Source organism: Lepisma saccharinum, chromosome 3, assembly GCF_977018435.1.
Source record: "Lepisma saccharinum chromosome 3, izLepSacc3.1, whole genome shotgun sequence".
Classification (NCBI taxonomy): domain Eukaryota; kingdom Metazoa; phylum Arthropoda; class Insecta; order Zygentoma; family Lepismatidae; genus Lepisma; species Lepisma saccharinum.
Genome location: NC_139231.1, coordinates 117,905,703 through 117,927,856, shown reverse-complemented (window position 1 = coordinate 117,927,856; position 22,154 = coordinate 117,905,703). Strand labels below are relative to the sequence as shown.

General features: G+C 39.8%; 1 protein-coding gene across 5 annotated transcripts in view; it reads right to left on the bottom strand.

Moving 5' to 3' along the window:
• LOC145985353 (inositol 1,4,5-triphosphate receptor associated 2-like) overlaps window positions 1-22,154 on the bottom strand; it is a 283,782-nt gene that overhangs the window by 73,317 nt on the left and 188,311 nt on the right. For all 5 annotated transcript variants that reach the window (XM_083119265.1, XM_083119264.1, XM_083119263.1 and 2 more), the window contains one exon: window positions 11,042-11,211. In XM_083119265.1, coding sequence (XP_082975391.1) covers window positions 11,042-11,211 — 170 coding nt within the window. The remainder of the gene's footprint in view (window positions 1-11,041; window positions 11,212-22,154) is intronic.

The following is a 22,154-nucleotide window of genomic DNA, read 5'->3' as shown; positions in this document are numbered from 1 at the left end:
GCTGCGAAAATCGTGCTTTGGAGTCCAGACCCGGAGAAGGCATCCTCATTATTCACTCGCGACTAACATATAGAAGCAGAACGCCAAGGGTGTGTTTAAATATAAACACTTTCGTGACAGATCAGACCCAATCAATTATTTCGGAGATCAGAAGCGTTTGGAAGATTTCGGATCAACCTGTTACAATCATGTCCTGGGTATACTGCATGACATATTCTTAGAGAACGTAAATACCGATGAGCATATAACCTCCCCATTTTCTACAATGGTGTAAGGGGGCGGGGATGCCTTTTCTAAGACAACTCAAGTGTCAATCTCTTTCCCACTGCATTCTTGCAGAAACGAGGCTTTGTGTCCATATGTGTTTCTGATGTCCATTTCACCAATTTCATCTTGTTATCACCATTAATCAATTCATCCATCATCAGTCATCCTCACCGTCGCGATTAGCAAAAATGGCAGGAATGCAGCAATTTCTACAGTATAAAGGTATGGGAACCATAGCTTTTCATGCTACGTAATATTCCTCGAGTGAACATTAGTTCTTTGTCCCACGGCTTCATTCTTTAAGTACAGTGTTTAAGTTCAGTGGGCTATTGCTGAATTTTAAAATCTAATTTCATACCAGTATTTTGTGGACAGAGAGGGAGATCTTGAAATAGGAATGCAGGTGCGACGTCCGATCGTGCAACGTCATTGCTGAGTAATGAAAACTGAGAGACATTGGCCGGGAGGAGGTCGTGGCTGTTTGGGGAAGCGTGAGGAGAAGGTGGTGTTGAGGAGTAAGTGGCGTGCTGGAAGTGGAGAGGTGCCAGGACCGGAGAGAGAAAGTATTAGGTAAGTGAGAGGGGTCTACTTCTAGTCCACATTCGGGTCCGCATGGTCAAGGTGTTTTAATAAATATTTGAAAAAGGAACATCCCCGGGCTGCCAATAGGCAGTTCAACAATTTCAAGAAGCTTCTATCTTTTTAATCTATTCCTGACGAATCAGATCATCTGTTCGTACTGTTGAGAGTCAGATTTAGTCCTGGCACCAGATGGCTGGACAAGGGAGAGCACAAATTGCAAATAGCAAAATTGCTCAGTCTTAATGCGATTGTTTATCAATAGGAGTCTCGTTGTCGACTAGATTTATGTTGCCGAATAGTTGTAAATTCTAACAGTTATGGACACTTTCTGAAACTTTTGTGCATATAAAGCAGTAACGGCGCCAGAGTTGGGGGGCAATCGACCTCTCCTCCCCCTGCAAACAAAAATTAGATGCTATTTTTTCTTTTAGCTGAAATATGTGTTTTTGTATGATTTTTACGAGTATATCCTCACTTCTCTCCCCCGACTTCCCAATAATTTTTCTTCTTTTGACGCCATCACTGATCAAAAGTGGTTCAAATCTTTAGGCAGTTCGGAAAAGATGCGCTTTTCTTACTAATAATGTACCATCTACAATCCACTGAACCTTTACAGAAAATACCGTGTGAAAATAGTGGGTTTTACACTGTCTAAAGACAACACTAATTTATGATTCTGTGTACAGCAATACGTTTAACACTTTGATGACCTTTTTTCTTAAGCTCTAAACGCAAAGCAATTCCTTAAGTGCAGCTTTATTTGAATGTAACACGCTATCAAAGGAAACTAACTATGAATTCAGTTAATAGCAACTCGACAGAAGCGTTCATTTCTCGCCAGTTGCAAACTTATTGCAACAGAACGCAATGGAGACGTGGGTGGTTGCGAAAGAATGCATTAAAAAGGAGACTATGAAAGTGTTCAATTAAGAAACGAAGCTCTGGAGGAGTAATTTCTTGGCAAAAGGCCAGATCGCAAGCAGAGAAATCTCCGTTAATTTCTTACGTAAAGTTAACGAGTGGCTCTAATTGCTTTACTCGGGTTTCTCGTCGTTCTCATTCCAGTCGAATAAGGCTTCAGGGGAGTGGCGAAAGCTCCGGAAACGTCAAAGAGGAAGACAATTAACGAAATTAGAGATCAGCTAAAGTGCAGCACGTTGTGCGTTAAGGATAAACGCTTTCGTGTTCCAACTTCGGTACTGTCTTCAGCAAGAGGAAAAAACAGCAAAATAAAATTTTGGGTATCATGCATATCATTATGATGTGACCTTGTAAACAGGGTGTTCTGAGGTTTCCACACCTTCGATGAGAAGCTAGTGGAGTCAGTTTTTTTTCGGACCATTCCCACCTGACCGCGAGAACTTAACCAGCGAGCCTACGAACTGTGTAGAGCGTGAGCACAAGGCTTACGGATATCTTGATAGGTTGAGATGACGTCAGCGGCTCACTTGTTGATTGGAGGCTTTGTGAGTTATGACCCGCACCCAAGCCGCCAATGCATTAACAGCCAGAGATGTTTAGAAAATAATCTCACTCCTTTTTCTATCTCACTTAGACCCCCCCCCAACACACACACACAGACGATATTGTATATGTGTGTACATGGTGGTAAAGCTCTTCCATGAAGGCCTATAGGGGTTCTAGTTCCCTTAGTTCCCTCCCCTACGAGGCTGAGTCCAAAGCCACTCATTCACAACTGAGAACATTAATTATTTTCCTGTAGTTTACGGTTATTACAAGCATAAGAAAACAGTTTTTCTTTGTGACGTTTCAGGAGAACACACGCTCCTTTCATCAGACATTTATTTTCATTTTGACTAAAGATACAGTTATAACAATGGCTAGTAATTACTAGCCATTGTTATAACTGTATCTTTAGTCAAAATGAAAATAAATGTCTGATGAAAGGAGCGTGTGTTCTCCTGAAACGTCACAAAGAAAAACTGTTTTCTTATGCTTGTAATAACCGTAAACTACAGGAAAATAATTCTATAATGCAAGCAATGCGTACATACAATAAAAACTATTATGAGAACATTAATGCTGGCAAACGAACCCGGTTTTCCCGCTTGAGAGCCAGACCACCTCGAACCTTACGGACTGCTTATTACTTTCTGGAGCTAACATTTTAAAAAGCACACACACTCATAGGCGTAACTTGGCGGGGGCAAGGGGGCACTTGCCCCTCCCCAAAACTTTCATGTTTATTAAAATTTACAAGGGGCAAAGTAATAAATAATAATATTTGTGATATCACAAATGTAATTATTTAGCAAATAATCCTGGACGCTATTTTTATGTGATAAGGAACTTTTCGACTGGTCCCCCAAAGTTAAGCCCCAAGTTCGATCCTGCCCCCCCCCCCCCCAAAGTTAAGTCCCAAGATACGCCCATGCACTCACTAAATATGTAAATTATTATTCATGATTGACTTTATTCTTGAAATGAAAGCTTTACATTTAGATAATTTTCAGTGTAACATTATTTTCATGTGTCATGTCAGGCGTGGATCCAGTGGGAGGGCGATAGAGGCGATCTGCAATCTGCAATTTTTTTAAAATATATTATTATGCCTAATATGTCTGAAGACTATCTTCTGTCTTTCATAAAGGTTAACAGCTTCGAGGATATTTTTAATGTTTGATTTGATAAGCCCACTTTATGCTCATGATAGGCTAATAGGAACTGGACCTACAGTTTAAATTTGCATCCCAAACACTGTGCAATGTACCTCCAGTGGGGAATCGAATCCGAGACCCCTTGAAATAGTTTTTTTTTTCTTTGTTTATTCACTGTACTGCTCGTATCTGATCGGTTCAGTTTACAGTAACAATGCGAGGAATTATGATAACGACCTTCAATAATAACCATCTATTCCAGCCCTGAACCCACATATTTGCAAAACAATACTTTAATCTTTAGAAGACGCCAGCTTGATTCCTGTTCACAGTACTATATGTGTACATATACTTTATATACAATAGTACAGGGTAACGTAGAATTGATTTTCGGTGAGGTGAGGTACCGGACTGAAATTAGATCCTCTCAACTGTAACTTCTGGATCCGCCGCTGTGTAATGGAAACCAGTAATATTTTTGTAGTGGAAATAAAAACATCCTCATACAGAGTCAATCATATTACACATAATGGTGAAGCGTCTGTTCATAAAGTTGTAAAGACTCATTTCAAAACAACAAGCACAAAATTTATGTAATTCATTCAATTTTTTTCGAATTCTTCGCTTTCTTCGGCAAGGATTTAAATTTCAAAATATTTTAATATTTGTCCCCCTCCGCGGGCTCCCTCTGTGCTGCGTGGACATAAAACAGGTTATACCAAAACCACAAGATATTAGAATTACGAAGTTAATGTGTGACGATGTAAAATCTAAAAAAAAATCTTGACATTTGTTTGACGGGAAATGTATCGGTCACTGGACATAGTAAACAAAGAAAAAAGCCTCCATGGTTGACATATCAAACTTTGTCGAGGTTATTTACGAGTATACGTGACGTTGGATCGATTCTGAAGCGTGCAAATGGTCAGCGAGCAAGGGACGTGCGACAGAATTTGTTAAGTGCACATCCCTGCAACTCGTTGACGCTCTTCTCAGAGCGAGAACCCCATATCCATGTAAATATTAATGCACTCTGATACACTGTAGTTTCATGAATACGCAGGAAGATGGAGAGTGAATGGGGAATCTACTTCACATTTTGTAGCTACATGATTGTAACGAAGCTTTAGAACATTAAATGCAGAAATGCTTCCGTCACGTATAATTTTTAAGGATTTATTGTTTTGATCCGCCAGGAATTAATGTCTGCTTAGCCAGTACGCCTCTAGGGGTTGTCTGGTTTAAAATTTATATATCTTATCAAACAAGTTGTCTCTCTAGTAGAGAACCTGATGGCACAAGCAAGCAGATAATATGCGTGATGGAACCAACGCATTGTGGTTTCGAACTCTGTACATTGGCTATACTATCTATCTGAATACCGTGGCAAACGAAGAGAGACTCGGGGAGAAAAAGCTTCTCTTTAACCTTCCATGAATACACACGTGCTAACCAGAGAAGCAAGCATTCACCTTGCTTTCAAATTGGTGTGAATTCGTCAGCTGTTAATACATTCTCACCATACAATGCTTCCCAGTTTGAGCAAACAAAAATGTAATTTTACGAGAGCAAGCTATCAGAGTGCTGCTCGACAAACAATACGAGTATGTTTAAAACATTACTTTAGTAGTATGAATATTTCTCTAAAAGTGCATGATTTACAGTGTCTATTGTTCTGCCCAAATTTTGACAAGAACACACGCTGTAAGTCAAAGAAGATGAGAACAGAATTGTTAACACAGTAAATCGAGTTCTTAAGGGAAAAAAAAGTAAAAAAAGTAAAGTAAAGTATTCCCCTGTGCATAGCACCACGCCATGAAGGCGTATAGGGGGTGTGGGGGTAACGCCCCACACTTTCTTGATCCGGTCGTGAGTGGGGGTGATGTGATCAGCATCACGCCCCTGACCGCCTTTACCCCCCAGGGTTTCCCCCAGGTACCCATGTTATTCGACGCTGGGTGGGCGCCGGGGCCGCTTCCACCGTTAGAAAAGTTCCCGGATTTGAACCGGCCGGGGATCGAACCCGGGACCTTGAGCATGGTAGTCAGTTCTTAAGGAACCGAAGGAAAATATTGCGTATTTTTTTTACATTAAATAATGATATGACGCTTGCACGTGTAAGATCAACCATTTAAAGCGCCGGGATGAAATATTTATAATTCCAACATGTCTAGTAATAATGTCATAATGAACACACAATACGATACAACGACTATAAAGCTTTTTCTCTAAGTTCAGCCCAATATAAGAATTTGTACAGAAGCTTACCAGGCAATGGAATGTCGCCTTCTAGGTACACGGCGAGGCCGAATAGGAACATCTTCGTCATCACTATGCACAAGTGCAGACATTGTCGACTAGCTAGTTTCCCATTATACTGCGTCGTGTCTCGTCTCTCATTCAAAATATGGTTATCAGTTCCATGTTGATAAATTGATTGTCTATTTACATTTGACAGATAGGAGGTAACATGCTGCTACACAAGAGAGAGCACTTTCTCCTTACGGCGATGCCGATAATTATTGACACACCGTGACACCCGAGTGTAGCGCCAGGAAGTTTCCTTGCCGAAACACTGAAAACAATGGATCCTCAACATATGAACACTCTGCAAAACCGAAAAATGAAGGCAACGCAATCTTAACGCACTGCAAAGGAAATATTGAGACTCCACTAATGAAAAGTAACGAAGGGCACCATTTCAGTTCCATTGTGCTAATTTAGTGTTCAAGGCTGGCTCTAACAATGAAAATACAAACAACCATGATCTTTTACCACGTTGGGTGGAGACTCTATTGGTTGTAAATGTTTAATAATTCAACAGGACCTTGTGTCAAACATAAGCAGTGATGTGTTAATAGGAATTTGTATAACAATGAAGGAAATATATAAGGAAGGCATGAACAATATTGTCCTATAGTATCTTCCTTGCTGAAAACAACGTTCTAAAAAGATTCAGAATCTTTGAGTTATACTGTATTCATGAATCTTATCAGTGTTTTTACACATGCATTAATATGCCGAAAAAGGCTAACAGTAATTAAATACTTCAATTCAAAACGTTCTATCACATTTAACGTGAATAAAGTGTTCCCAGCATGTGTCACTACTTTCTTATATATTGAAGAAATTATTCTTTAAATTAAATTAAGTTTTTAAAAATAATATTTGTAAATTAAATACGTAAGGAACTCAACAATGAAGATAATGACGCACCTGTTGAACACAGGTAAAGAATTAAAAAGATCGTTTCGTCATTCAATTCTACCATTGTTGTTCAAATTCGTTTAAGTTTCAAGTGAAACTCGATATTTCTGTTCTAAAAAATTCACATGCCAAATGACAAGGTAATTTTACGAGTTATATGAAGAACTAATAAAGGCATTATATAAATCAAAATCAAAATGTGATCCTTGATACCTCTCGATGTACAGTCACAGACACTTCTAGGTTGTAAAAATCCTATTAATTTTCAATGCAATCGTTACAATCCAGAACTGTCCGTGACTGTATGTCCAGGGGTATATGTTCTCCGGTTGACAATCGCTGATGTGGTATGATATCAGGTTCCTGGGAGACTACCTTCAAAATTACTCCCTTATTTAAAATATACCGCATCCGTAATTGAAGTAACGACGTTGTATTATTTCCGCTGATAGACAAGTTTCATAGTACCTTGGATTCATAGATTCTGAGTCATGAGCAAAACGGGCTTGGACTTGCCTTGCTTCACAAAAGTAGCTAAAGATTTTCTCTACGAGGTTACAGCAACGTTACGGTGAGGATGACGGTTACGATCCCAATTTAACGACTTGTCGTGAAGAAACTCAAATTTCGTAAGCTACCAACCACATGGAAAAGTTGCTCGTCGTCAATTAAGGCCTCTTCCCCACGCCCTTCTTTTGCAATCTTGTTTCAGCGATCCACTTGGGTGCTTACACGTGCAGCTTCCACACTGGAAAGTCAATTTGAAAAAGCACGTGGGGAAGTACAGGGTGGCTAAATAAAACTATACCCATAGTGGCTCAAACAAAATTATACCAAATGAAAAGATCAAGTAAGCAAAGTTTTATTTACTGCAATAGTGTCCAAGACATTGCCTACAGCATGTGTTGGAAGTGACCGCCCTCAGTCCGAAGGCACAGGTCATTTGGGCCACTATCAGAGTGGCTACTCTAGGACCATGACAAAATTCAAGTATAATTCCCGGTTTTCAAGGCGAACTTTCCAAATATTCAAGCAGATGTATTCTCTATTTCAACATTACGTATTACCGCCTCTCAACATCCACACACAAATATCTTCATAATATAAAGGGTCTGTGTGATTCCAACATCCAAAAATTATAATTCAATTAAACGGTATACGTAATATACTTAAAATATTTAATTTAAGGTGCTGAGTTTCTATTTACAAGCAGAGGCGCAACCACGAATTTTTGTCTGAGCGGGCGGGGAGAAAGTACCAGGATAAACGTACTAATACTACTACTAATAATAATAGTGTTAATAATATTATTATTATAACATTGTTATTATTATTAGTGATTTGTTTTATTTTACTTCGCTTCTTGTGCCACGTTAGGCTAATTTGCGAACATGGGGATGAGTGATATGATGATATTGATGAATGGACAGTCACAAACTTCCATGCCCAAGCCAGGATTCGAACCCGCCGGGACCAACATTATTGTTATTATTAATTATTATTATTAGTAGTAGTAGTAGTAGTAGTAGTATCAAAGACGTTATTATCCTCGTAAATTATGCAAAAAGGGGGTAGAAGTTGGTGCTAAAGCATCTGTGTTCGAACAAACTATTTCAATTATTTTTTTCTCCACACGCACAGTAGTTCGGATCCCACTTCAAACTGTAGGTCTAATCCCGATTAGCCTTTCTGTGCATAAAGTGGACTTAAAACCACAAATCAATCAATCAATTTTACAACATTTTTCATTACATAGTTCGGCGTCCAGGGCCGACTCCTCCCGCCTCCTAGCTATGGTTATAAACTTGATAAGGCTAAGAAAAGCAGGAATTGCGACCGAAGCGAGCAAGAAAATTTTACGAAAATAATTTTTATTTGCATACAATGTGAATAGGATTTGGATTGGGAAAAGTTGTAATTTTTCACGTCTACGGAGAAAAATTCAAGTAGAATTCACGCATAATTCCCGGAGCCAATAATTCACGCATAATTCCCGGAATTTCCGGTGAGTAGCCACCCTGACTATGGGTATTGTTTTATTTGGGTCATCCTGTAGTTACTAGTAATAACCCTTTACTATGGTTCGCGAATCGCGACACACAACGAAACGTTGAGCCTAGAGAGTCGAAAAGCCTTCCCTTAAAATGGAAAAACAAGCTAAACATTGCTGATCAATGATAATGTTAATAAAATCAGTCTTCTTATGATGTGTTAAATGTTTGAGGACTCGGCTGGTCGTGTGTAGCGAGGACCGTTAAAAAAAAAAGGTAAAGTGCTCCCCTGTGCATAGCACCATGCCATGAAGGCGTATAGGGGGTGTGGGGGTAACGCCCCACACTTTCTTGATCCGGTCGTAGTTGGGGGTGATGTGATCAGCATCACGCCCCTGACCGCCTTTAGCCCCCAGAATTTCTCCCAGGTACCCATGTTATTTGACGCTGGGTGGACGCCGGGGCCGCTTTCAACGTTAGAAAAGTTCCCGGATTTAAACCGGCCGGAGATCGAACCCCTGGACCTTGAGCATGGTAGTCAGACGCGTTACCGACTGAGCCACCGCGGCCGTTGTAAAAGTTTACTGCGAATTTAATTTTTCGCCGTGCATCTCTGGGAGGCTAATCTCCTAGTGTTACAAGCTGTACCAATTTTTACTTTAGCCGAAATTCGTTAATCTCGCATTGGCCACGATTATAGACACAGCAGCATAGAGGAAGAAAATATGGAATTGCTCCTTACATCAAAAGCTTAACATACAAACGTTTTCCATTTCTGCGCGTTAAACTTCCGAAAAACGCGTATTCTTTTCACACGTTTAATTTACAATACCAAAGCTCAATTTTCAGAAAATAAATTTTACCACCACTTTTATCTTCGTTTGAGATATAAAAGATCGAAGGTATAGGATGGTATGTACTACCAACTATTTCGTCGTTAGCTTTTCATTTCCACCATCTGTCGCCTCGGTGACTTGAGAGCAGGTTGAGTAGTCGAACTCTATTCACGATCTGGCCACCGAATGTTCCAGGTACAAATCCTGGCCTGGATGTTCCTTTGCAATTTATTTTCATACAGTCATCATTCAACTTCATCGCGGTTAGCCTCAAGAGGTGGAAAAAGCGACGCAAAAGAAAATCAAAATTCTCTCATAATTGCACTTAATCTAGATATGCAGAAAAATGCTATGTTGGGCACTATAAAAATAGTATGAAGATGTTCAAATCAAGACATCCAATTATTTGAAGTAACTCATCCACGTTTTTGTGACGGATATAAACAGTGCAGCTGGAGTGTTAGTTTTGCCTGTCGCTGAAGCTTGACTTTTCACATCTGGAGACGTCACAACCTGAGTAAAATTCGCTACGAACGTCTCATCGTAACTCATGCTACGTAAAACACAAACACACAATTGAGAACTTTGCTCCCTTTTGTCCCTTATTCGTCTCATCTGGTAACGTTCTTACTCGGGACACTTAACACGGTAAAGAAATTAGTTCTGGGGGCAATTTTTAACAAAATTAGCTGGGAGGTGCACATACGAGTTACAAGATTATTTATATTCCCTGATACTTCCAGGTGGTCACTTTTCAGTCTTTTTCTTTTCTAAGAAAAACAAAATATTAGTCAATTTTGACATTTGTTTTCCATATAACTTCCGATATCCATCAAAGTTTTTTCAAAAAATAAATCATGTTTATGATTTGTAAGTTCACCGCAATTTTCAATGAACGCACGATATACCTGAACCCCATCTCCATAAATTTTAAAGCACACTTGTAGTTTACATCCGGTGCTGGTGATCAAGCTGGCTAATGATTTTCAATCTTAAAGCAACAAAAATTCTTATTGAACTATTTTGGTAACTCTTCTCGGCTGTTTTCAACACTACCAGTGGCTTCTGAAAGCAATAATAAATAATAACAACCATTTTCGATTAATATTTGCTGATATCTTTGTACTGTAGTTCTAATGTGGTCGTGGTCCTGGTCTAGGGTTGTATAAACCCAAAAGTTCAGTATGCGTGTCAATTTATTATATATGGGTGTAATAATGTCTACATTATTTCGAGAAATGATGAAGTGTAGAAATTCTTAGTGAGCCATACTAATTCAACCGACTGGCGACTATATTTATTATAAGTTAGATCCAATATCCTGATTTAATCCCTGCCCCACACACATGCACAGAAAGCATTAGGAATAGGCTAACTAAGCTAGATCGTACACGAATGATAGCTTTAATAAGGTTATTTTGCCTTAAATTGTGAGGCGAGAAAAATAAGGTTACTTTAACACTCATACCTGCAACAGAAATATATGTACTGTACATACCATATACACTACATGAAGTGAAATAAATCAATATAAGCTCACCAAGGTTTGCTGTCTCTGTGGAGGCCAAGTTTCTTGAGGAACGAATCGGGCAGGCTTGGAAAAGCTTTTTGGTTCTTGTCTGGAAGCGGAGGATCTTCAACGTCTTTTTGCAACCCATTTCCTTCAGTTTTCTCCAGTTCCGCCTTCTTCGTGTTGCCAGAAACAGTTTCCTGGAAGACAAAAAAAGTTCACTTTTTTTTTTAAGCACATCGATTTACGACAGCCAAGATTTTTCTCTACTAATGGTTTTTCTTTGTCGTAACTTCAGACATCAGAAAACAAAATCCGCGTGTGCCGTTTTATAGTTACATGTAGGACAGCATGAATCAACGTTCGTTAAAATTATATAAAAAAATACTTATAAGTTACTGCAGATCACCATGCAATTGCATAATAATTAAATATTAGTTACCGAACCATTGCAGAAAAAATCTGTCAATAAGTATATAAGTTCTCTTGTTTATGCATACTTATAGTATTATATATATACTATATATATAGTATTAGAATAATTTACAATATCTAATGGCTAAAAACGCCAAGGCTTCATTCGTCAGCGTTTTGTGTTTTTGCGTAGAACAATAAAAAAATAGATTTTTCAAGTTTAAAAATTTCCGTACTTTACTCTTTTAGTCTTCTTTCTGTGAAAAATGGTCACAGACAAATTGTTGCTTAGAAACACTGACAACAATTAGATCCAGAGCTTCATAAAATTGAAAAATCCTAGGGCCTTTGTTGAGAATGGAGTCACTTTTTTGAAAAAAAAAATTAAAAAAATGAGTAGATGAGAAATGCAAAATAGCCATTAAATCAACTCTAGCATAGCAGTTAGTATAACGTATTGCAAAGGAAACAAAGCCTAGCTTCGAATATTGGGTGGTGTCAATTATAATTCACATTATACTTTATTAGTTTAGAAGCGAAGCATATATTTTTCCCACAAATCTTGTATGAAAATTGGATTTAATTATCCTTCACTTTATAGTTACACATTCACTAAAAATAACTTCTTTTAGCAACTTTTTGGAAACAAATCACTACTAATGTTTATTTTTTTTAAAAAAAAATTAAAGGCACATTCTACAGTATTTGTTTACCTTTGCACAACAAACCTCTAGTTCAGTCAGTGTTGTATCACCAATGGAGATGTGGTAAATCAGTCACCTTGTAACCAAAGGGTACCGGGTTCGATACCTGGTGGTTCGGATCCAACCTTAAAACTAAGTCCAGTCCGAGTTATCCTATCTGTGCATAAAGTGGACTTAAACTTAACTGAAAAGCGTATTTTCTAATTTCCTCGTGTTTTCTATTTGTGGTACAGTATAGGTATAGCTACGACAAATATTGATAATTTATCTTTCGTTATTGTAACTAAGAAGCATGTGGTAGCAATTAGAGACTGTTTCGTTTATGCTAAATGAGCATAATTAATTCTATTAAAAAGTGTAAGATGTTTCATGTTAACAACTGAATGTTTTAGGACAAAGCGAATTTGATACATTTATACACACGTAACACTCGCCATTTATTTCACCTTCTTCGGTTACGTGTTTATTTCGTTACCGTAGTGGACTGTATTTTGCAGACTAACAAGGCTCTGGCGTCTGGAATCACAGCCAGTATAAATCTCTCTGGAGATCATGTTGTGTTCTGTCCATATGTAATTGTAATTGTCCCTTCATCCATTTCATCTTCTCACTCTTTCTCATCTTTGCGATTAGCCAAAAGTGACAGATAAGCGAAGTAAAATAAATCAATATGTACTTCAGAAGCTATATAGTACTACACGTATAACACACAAATACACGCACGCCTGCGCATTAACTTTATGTATTATGAACAGCAGATGGGTTTTCAAACTGAGAAATAAAGTTTGTGGCATCCCATAGGGAAAGTTGAGCCTGGGCCAGAAACATTATTTACCTTAGACATCTCTGTCTAAAGCAAGTTGTGCTTCCAGAGGATGAAAAGACAGGATAATCGCATTATCACTCCTCCTTGCTGCAGTGACCACGTTACGCATGCCATACCAAACTCGGTCTCGAATAACACGATTTTAGTTTTAGCCTCTTACCCATCATTAATCGAGCATGGAAGACGGTAGCCTGCACAGATATTCCGAACGAAAATGATGAATTTACCTCCGATGCCGATGCATCATTGTTTGTTGAAACCCGGTGGTCAAGGGCAGTAGGACCAGAGTGTTTCTTCATCACAGGCTTGCCAGAAGCGACAACATTATTTATATACTGCAAATAGCGAGGCGAATCTAGGTCCTTTCAGAGCAACGATTCATTACCCCCCGCCGTTCGGGCAAATCGAAATGCGACGGCAGCAGAAGGCAAGGATTCGTATCAGCACCTTTTATCTTTTCAGCTATGCAAACTCGACGAATGCAGGTTCCCGATGATCTCCACCGTGGATAAATGAAGGAAAATTAATATTCCGTACCCAGCTGTTTGCTTGTGAGGTAGGAGGGAGGGAGAGGGCAGAGAGAGAGATAGCTACAGACTACAAGAAACAGAGATAAAGAGAGAAAGATGAAGTGGGAGAGAGATATAGCGAGAAAGAGGGATAGAGATTCAGCGAGAAAGAAGGATAGATATACAGCGAGTAAAAGGGAGAGAGAGGTAGAGAGGTAGGGTGAGAGAGCGAGAGAGGTAGAGAGAAACATATAGAACGGGAGAAGTAGAGAGAAACAGATAGAACGGGAGAAGTAGAGAGAAACCGATAGAACGGGTGAAGTAGAGAGAAACCGATAGAACGGGTGAAGTAGAGAGAAACCGATAGAACGGGTGAAGTAGAGAGAAACCGATAGAACGGGTGAAGTAGAGAGAAACCGATAGAACGGGTGAAGTAGAGAGAAACCGATAGAACGGGTGAAGTAGAGAGAAACCGATAGAACGGGTGAAGTAGAGAGAAACCGATAGAACGGGTGAAGTAGAGAGAAACCGATAGAACGGGTGAAGTAGAGAGAAACCGATAGAACGGGTGAAGTAGAGAGAAACCGATAGAACGGGTGAAGTAGAGAGAAACCGATAGAACGGGTGAAGTAGAGAGAAACCGATAGAACGGGTGAAGTAGAGAGAAACCGATAGAACGTGAGAAGTAGAGAGAGACAGACAGAACGAGAGAAGTAGAGAGAGACAGATAGAACGTGAGAAGTAGAGAGAGACAGATAGAACGAGAGAAGTAGAGAGAGACAGATAGAACGAGAGAAGTAGAGAGAGACAGATAGAACGAGAGAAGTAGAGGGAGACAGATAGAACGAGAGAAGTAGAGGGAAACAGATAGAACGAGAGAAGTAGAGAGAAACAGATAGAACGAGAGACGTAGAAAAAAACAGATAGAACGAGAGAAGTAGAGAGAAACAGATAGAACGAGAGAAGTAGAGACAAACCGATAGAACGAGAAAAGTAGAGACAAACCGATAGAACGAGAAAAGTAGAGACAAACAGATAGAACGAGAAAAGTAGAGACAAACAGATAGAACGAGAGAAGTAGAGAGAAACAGATAGAACGAGAGAAGTAGAGAGAAACAGATAGAACGAGAGAAGTAGAGAGAAACAGATAGAACGAGAGACGTAGAGAGAAACAGATAGAACGAGAGACGTAGAGAGAAACAGATAGAACGAGAGACGTAGAGAGAAACAGATAGAACGAGAGAAGTAGAGAGAAACAGATAGAACGGGAGAAGTAGAGAGAAACAGATAGAACGAGAGAAGTAGAGAGAAACAGATAGAACGGGAGAAGTAGAGAGAATCAGATAGAACGAGAGAAGTAGAGAGAAACAGATAGAACGAGAGTAGTAGAGAGAGAGAGAGCGCGCGCGAGAGAGCGAGGGGTAGTGAGCAAAGGAAAGAGAGTGAGAGAATTTTGAGAAATATAGAAAAGGTAGGGGAAGAAAAAGAGAAGATGAAGAAAAAGAAAAAAATGTGAGAAAGAAAGAGAATGTGGAAAAGACCAATGGAAGACAGGAAGTAAAAGAAAATAAAAAGGGGCGAGAGAGTTAGGATCGCACTTAAACAGAAAGCAATTGTATTAATCGAAAATGTCTTCCGGTCTCAAGGCCAAAAGGTACAGAATCCTTAACCAACAGCCAGCAGTGAAATGAGATGGAGATCTACGTGGCCTGGTGTTGAATGAAAGCTATAGTTTTACATGAGCTCTTAGTAAATTCACAAAGTCCATGAACGGAAAGAAGAAAGGTTGAAGTACTGGCTGTTACGAAAAATGCCAAAACATTGCTCTGATTAGTGAAAACAAGTTCTAGAGCAAGATTTTCATTCTCCAGAAGAAATACATGGGAATCTACACATATTTATTAATAATATTTTTTTAAATGTATCTAGCTTGATAATCTACTTAACAGATTCACTTACAAAGGCAACACGAGGAGAAATCCATCATCTAGAACTCGCTGTTCTCTCCTTTTCTAATTCTCGTGAACAAATGTATAGAATTGAAATCAATGTGCACCTTATGCAAAACTGTACCTGATCCCCCTTAACTCCACCTGCCATCGTAGCCACGGTATTCCCATGTCTCTGCGGATCTTTAGTGCGAAAAGTTGTTTTTTTTTTCTTCTCTTTTTCAAGCTTCCGCTTTCCTCTTTTACCAAACATGAAATTCCATGGGGCGGTTGCATCAACTCAAAGGACCAGTTGCGCTTCTCAACGTTCCGCTCCTTGCCCCTGCCGGCAGCAGACCAAATAACTGAGACATATTCCAATCCAAATTCTGCGTGGTTATTCCTGTTTCGAGCAGTTACGACCGGAAACGTGCATAAGCACATGCCAGAGTTTATGTTACACGACATGTGCTCTTCTATGAGGGCGGCTCTCACCTCGACATGCACGAATACAACAAATGAACAATTTTATCCAGATACAATTTCGATCGGACTACTTCATATTAGGTTAGTCAATAATTATTGTGCACTTTTGCTGTAAATGGTTAGCGCTCTTATCATTGGTATGAGCGGTCCCTGATTCGATTCCCGCGTAGGCTAAAAAAAAATCAGTGTTGCACAGCTTGGTCAAGTCTCGGTCACGTCTCTAAATTCGCTCTGTAAAAATTAAGACCAGACCCTTCAAGACTTGTCCAGATGAGACAGAATAACAAGAGCGACTTTGCTGTACATAATATTTGAAAAAAAAAAAAAAAATCTAAATCAAATTTACCTTATGATGTAACTTTTTTCACACATACCAAACGGCTTTCTATTACGAAGTTAATACATTAGTGACGAAAATTGTGAGTTTGTGGTACGCAGTTGCATACTTTCAGGATAAAGTTCCTTTCTTCTCGATTTGATTTTTGTTATTTAGCGTCGGTTTTGTGACACTTTTGCTAATCGTGATGATGAGAAAATAGTAGTGATGTGATGGAACTGATGAAGAGACACAAAGAGCACCCTTGACCAAAACTGGATTCGAACTCAGGGCCTCTGGCAGTGTTTCCCCCCCCCCCCGAGTTCATAGTTTCGGAACAAGGCATTCAACACAAAAAAATACGTTTTTTTTTTGTTTTTTTTTTAAAAAAAATACTTTAATGACTTCTATACGCTGTGAAAGTTGTGGGATGACATGTTGTTAACTGCATGGAATTCAAAGGCATAACCAAGAATACTACGGGGAAATGAACCTAATATAAACCACCTTTCACCTGGGCTTAGCGGTGCGCAAGAAGCCATATTTCAAGGCGAATGAATGGAGACGCTTTATATTCTCGTGTTTTTTTTGCAGAGGAAGCAGCCTTCATTCATCATACAAAAGTCTGCATGTGCAGGTCGCTCGCTTTCTCAAAAATGATGGAGCGCCGCGTACAGACCACTTGCCCTTGCCGGCCGCTTAATGCCTGATTAATCAATCTTCCTTTCTCCCGAATGCCTCAAGGACGAAGGGACGGTGAGAGAGTGTGGGTATCCTTTCTATGCTCTATTCATTCAAAGCTGCTGCTTACAATGATTTGATTCATTCATGAATTTTTTACCCACATTTGTTAGGGCTCAGTACTAAGAAACAAACACTTAGTTCGAAAAGTATTTTCAATTTCCCTTAAGTATCCACAGCAATGCACAATATGCGTATTCAACGAAATTTAAATTTTTAAATTAATTATCATGTTTTAATAGTATGAGTAAATACAGTCTTAATGAAAAATGCTTTGTAAGTAGCTATAGGACATTTAGTTTCATCTCATATTTTGAAATAAAAAGGAAAAAAAAACTCCTTCGTTAACATTCTTTGAGGGCCAGAAATTGTAAAGTTTTTTTGTTTTTTTACTGGGTGACGTGTATTGAGCACATCAAATAACATCGCCACTGTCTTACGATTTCTCTCGACTGGAGCCCACGACTTTTTCAAGTAGCTTTCCAGTTATCCTCACAACAAAGAATTTTCTGGAACTCCCACCGGGAATCGAACCCGTAACCGCTCGTAATAAGGGCAATATCGCTACCCATTCGGCTACGCAGAGCCCTTCTTTGAAATTAAGGACCCTAAACAGTAAATCCTACTGCACTACTAACATTTTCCCCATTAGTTGTACGATCAAAATATGAATTCTAACAACTCGCGAATTGCCTAGGTACTAACTACATTTTGTTGTTTAGAGTTCAATCTTGCTTCACGTTGTACAACAGCAGCAAGGAACGAAGTAGTTTATGTTAAACTGCATTAATAGTTTTACGCGGGACCAGAGGTATTCTTGAAAATCAAAGCGTGGGCTTCTAATTGCAATGAAATGAATGTTATACGTGAGGCAGAGAGCATCTTAAGTGGATGGGTGGGGGAGGGGGTTGATGCAAGTTGGGCCTACAACCAGAATTCATCAGAAGAATTGAAGAGTTCTAAAAAAATTCTGGGATCTTATTTTACCCTTCGTAGCCGTTAGAAACTGTATGGTAAGTTATTTATTTCTGCTCGGGGCCTAATTCTGTGAGGAGGTATATCACATACCAGTCCATGGTTGAGTATCTCTGAGAAGAACTGTGTTCAAGAACCAAAGACACAAGGTGGCCGAAAACGTAGAATACTCGACTCAGATGTAAGCACCAAAGGTTTTGGATGTACGGTTTCGTACTGGTCGTGTGTGTGTGTTTGTCACTTAATTGATATCGTCTGATCATCATTCATGCACATCGTCGCGATTAGCTTTATGAGGCACAAAGAAAATAGAGTGAAAATTAGGGTTTCGAACGACTGAAAATGATGTTAAACGTTAAAGCTGAACTGAGGTTCCTTCGAGTCACGAAGATTGTGACCAAGATTAGGGTTTCTACGAGAACAATATAAAAAAAATGGTACGACGGTCATGAATGACAAGGGCGAGCGGCACCAAGACTTTAACTAAGGATCTTGGAGTAATGGCCTATCTTCGTTACAACGCACCTGATTGCATCTAGCCCTCAGGGGTGGAATGGGGGGGGGGGCAAGAAACGTCCTTGGCGGTATGCCAACAATGGACATTGAATAATGTGCCATTGAGGGGTCCAACACAACAAAACGACAGTGTATGCCTAGAATCGACAGGAATATAGTGGAGTTGTTCGGGGTGGCCCTGGCCGTCATCCACCACCTGCGTTGGTCTGACTGAAGAGTGGCCAGCAAAAGAATCACTGTGCAGAGCCGAATGTTCACAGAAGACCATGATGTTACTTTCCTAATCCTTTCCAGCAACAAGAAATTGCAAATGACGGCAGAACCTGAGTAATTGGCAACAGAAATTGTCAATCGATTAACAGTCTACATAATATCGCATTAACTTAAAGACGACTGTGATTGACGGCACATTAGAATGGATAATTATCTTTCCATTGCACCAAATCTACACTGCTTGACCTGAAACAGCATGGAAATACGTGTAAGATTCATGCATTCCCAAGGACGTCAGGGGGGAGAGGAGTTATTTCCATCTACTGACATCAGAAAGTTTGTCCTCCTGGTATAGATCCCGCTAAGAAATAATGTCGTCTATGGGTCGTTGTTGACAAACCTTTATTTCGTGAAATATGAGAACTGACCGTACTGTTACACAAGTAATTCGATAGGTAAGAAAATGCATATCCATGAGGTATTCAAATTCTAAAAGAGGGCAAATTATTTTGCTTCCATCATCTCAAAAGACTACTGCCTGTGCATCGATGGCTTACTTATCGCCTCCGCTATAAATGTGGAAGGCAAGTGTCCACATTTCCCTCTTAAAGAAAATGAGTTCTGGTTAGCAGAGAACAAACAAAGCACGTGCTGTCTCCAGTGCTCCTCTTAGTGGATGGAAATACTCACGTGATGTCTGCCAAGGTCATTCAGCAGACCACCGAGTGGCAGGAGCGGTACCAGGATACACGAGCTACTTACTTTGTTCACAAAGGTAACTGAACGCCCGTCCCTTTTACATTACTTAAAAGTAAACTTCTTGTTGCTGCTGATTTGGTTTATTTCACTTCGCTTTTCTGCCACTTTTGGCTAATCGCAAAGACGAGGATGAGTGATATGATGAAATTGATGAAGGGATACTCTCGAACACCCATGCCGATGCCTGCATTCGAACCCGGGACCCCTCGCGTCGTAACGCGCTGTGATAACCACTACACCACGGAGGTCAGCAAAAATAAACTTATGTAGCAGCATTTTTCATACTACGAGTGACCACTAGCAAGGACCTGTTACGACACATTCAGACGGAGGCATAACGTAACTCGAGACGAAAAACGGAACAGTACCAACTTTTGGGTGCAAGTTTCGAAGCATATAATGCTGATTTCATGTCGGTGAACCTGACTCGAGCTTAAAATGTTGCTTCATGTGAACGCTCAAATGTGAATTTGTGCTTACGGAGCCCAGTGCATTCTTCAGTACAGCAACTTGATGACAGCCGGTGACGGACGTGATCGCCTCATGTCCACACCGTAATTTACACAAATTGCATACAAGCAGAGCAACATCTACCCGACGATAGCCGGCTCGTCTGAAAGCGGCCTAACATAATTTGGATGCATGAAAAGCAATATATCAGGCTATATATTTACCTCAAGATTTGCGCCAAGGCAATAAATTTATTCGAGTGCCACTGGGAACAGCACTTGCTAAATGAAATAAACAGCAAAATGTAAAAATAAATTTGATTGAAAACGAGAGATAAGAAAATGCAATGAAAAGAAACAAGAATTTGCTACAAGTTTAATGAAAGTAACAGGTTTGGAATAATTAAATATGTTTTGTAAGAAGTGTTAATCTATGCGGAATTTAGTTTTTTTTGTACGATTTTCTACTTCAATTAACACATTATGAGCTACTTGAGAAAATTTATTTTCCTGAAGAGGTGGAGGAGTAACAAATAACTAAAATAAGTGAATGAACGTAATAAGTAAATAAACAAGTCCCATTTTTCTGTTAAGTGAATTTTGAGATTTCAACAGGTTGATCTATCCATTCAGTCAGACTAACAGACCAATCAAGCCACTCCAGATGGTCGCAAGTTCTCTCTCCCTTTACTTCTCTCTCTCTGGCCTACGTACAGTCACTGACACTGGGTTGTAACGACCGCTTTGTAAGTCAGTGAGATCAGTACAACCCAGAAGGGTCCGTGACTGTACAAGTGGTACATGTATTGTTCCTCATGAACTCACTTTAGATTAGTAAAAGTAGCAGATGGGCATTCCCACTGCCGAACCGTTGTTTTGCAGTTTCACAATTAAGGTAATACTTATCTTTTTCGTGTTGGATATTATGTGTGTGTTTCAATATAACCCATGACAAGTTCGTACATATATTTTGCCCTTACACTCTCCCGTGTCACATCAAAAGGGGTTCACTCGCGCCACGTTGAGAGCCACTGGTAGTCCTCCTCGATAGAGCAGTGGTTGACACTGCTGCCTTGTAATCAAGAGGTCCCAGGCTAATTTCCCGGTAGGGTAACGTATTGGTTCGGATCTCATTTTAAATCCCAGTTCCAGTCCCGTCGTGCACTCGAAACAAACATATGCGAGTCAATGGCTAAAACCGACGACAAAGAAATGGGAACGTTGGAAAAATAAAATCAGATTAACCCCATAGAAGGTGTTGCGCGAGAAAAGATAAATATGGCGTTAGATTGAAACTCTCTTCCAACTCAGTTTTCCTTCAAGCTTGACAAGACACCGCGAAATTGATTTGATACCGGCTGAGATGTTGAAAGGGGAAACAATACAGTCTTTTGTCCGACGAACATCGATCATCCGACAGAGAAAGATGTCAACGAAACCTTGGAAAGGTAATGCATCACCCTGGGATGACAGTGATTGTGAAGGAAAGGGCACAGGCTCTAGAGCAGGTCTTTTGTTGCAACGAGTGGACTTCGCATAGAAGTTCTCCTGTGGAGATTGGGGAATAAGGTTTTGTCATATAATATCTCGGCACATAGGTGTCGTAAAAAAGTCCAGAATTGGGTAAAAATCTATTACTTTGTTATACTTCTCTAATCGCCGTGGCCCAACGTCTCTGTGAAAGACAAAGATTTGTCACTGGGTCTCATCAGAACTGTTTTGCGATTTTCCAGACCCCTACTTCTTCTCAAGTAGCACTCTATTTGTCCTCACAATTCTGAGCTAACCCTGAAATTTTAGTTCGACACCAAAGCCAGCAGCGTTAACCTCTAGACTGCTTTTGTACTTAAAAAATGGAGCATGGTAGTCTAGTCAGTAGGGTGTCTGACTGCCACGTGGAAGACCGGGTTCAAGTCCCGGGGTTGGTGATTTGAGATCTGAATTTTTCTAGCCTTGTCCTTTCATATGCTGCTATAGGGTTCACTCAGCCCCATAAATGGGGAACCCGAGAGAGGAGCAGGGGGTAAATGTGACCCAAGCACGGTGCTGATCCCCCCAGTGGCAGAGATCGAGAATGCCTGGGCACTTATGAAGCTCCATGACAGGGTGCAATATGTTGCGCACCGGGATCTTTACCTAACCTTCTATACTTGAAAGTAGTGTAGTGACATATCAGAGGGAAACGACAGAAATAAAATGTATCGTTTCTTAGAGAATCTACATAGGAACGAACGTGAAAACTGGTTTGACAAAGAACGGAAAATATTAAGAAACTTACTTTCCAGAATCACAACTTGTGCTTGGTAC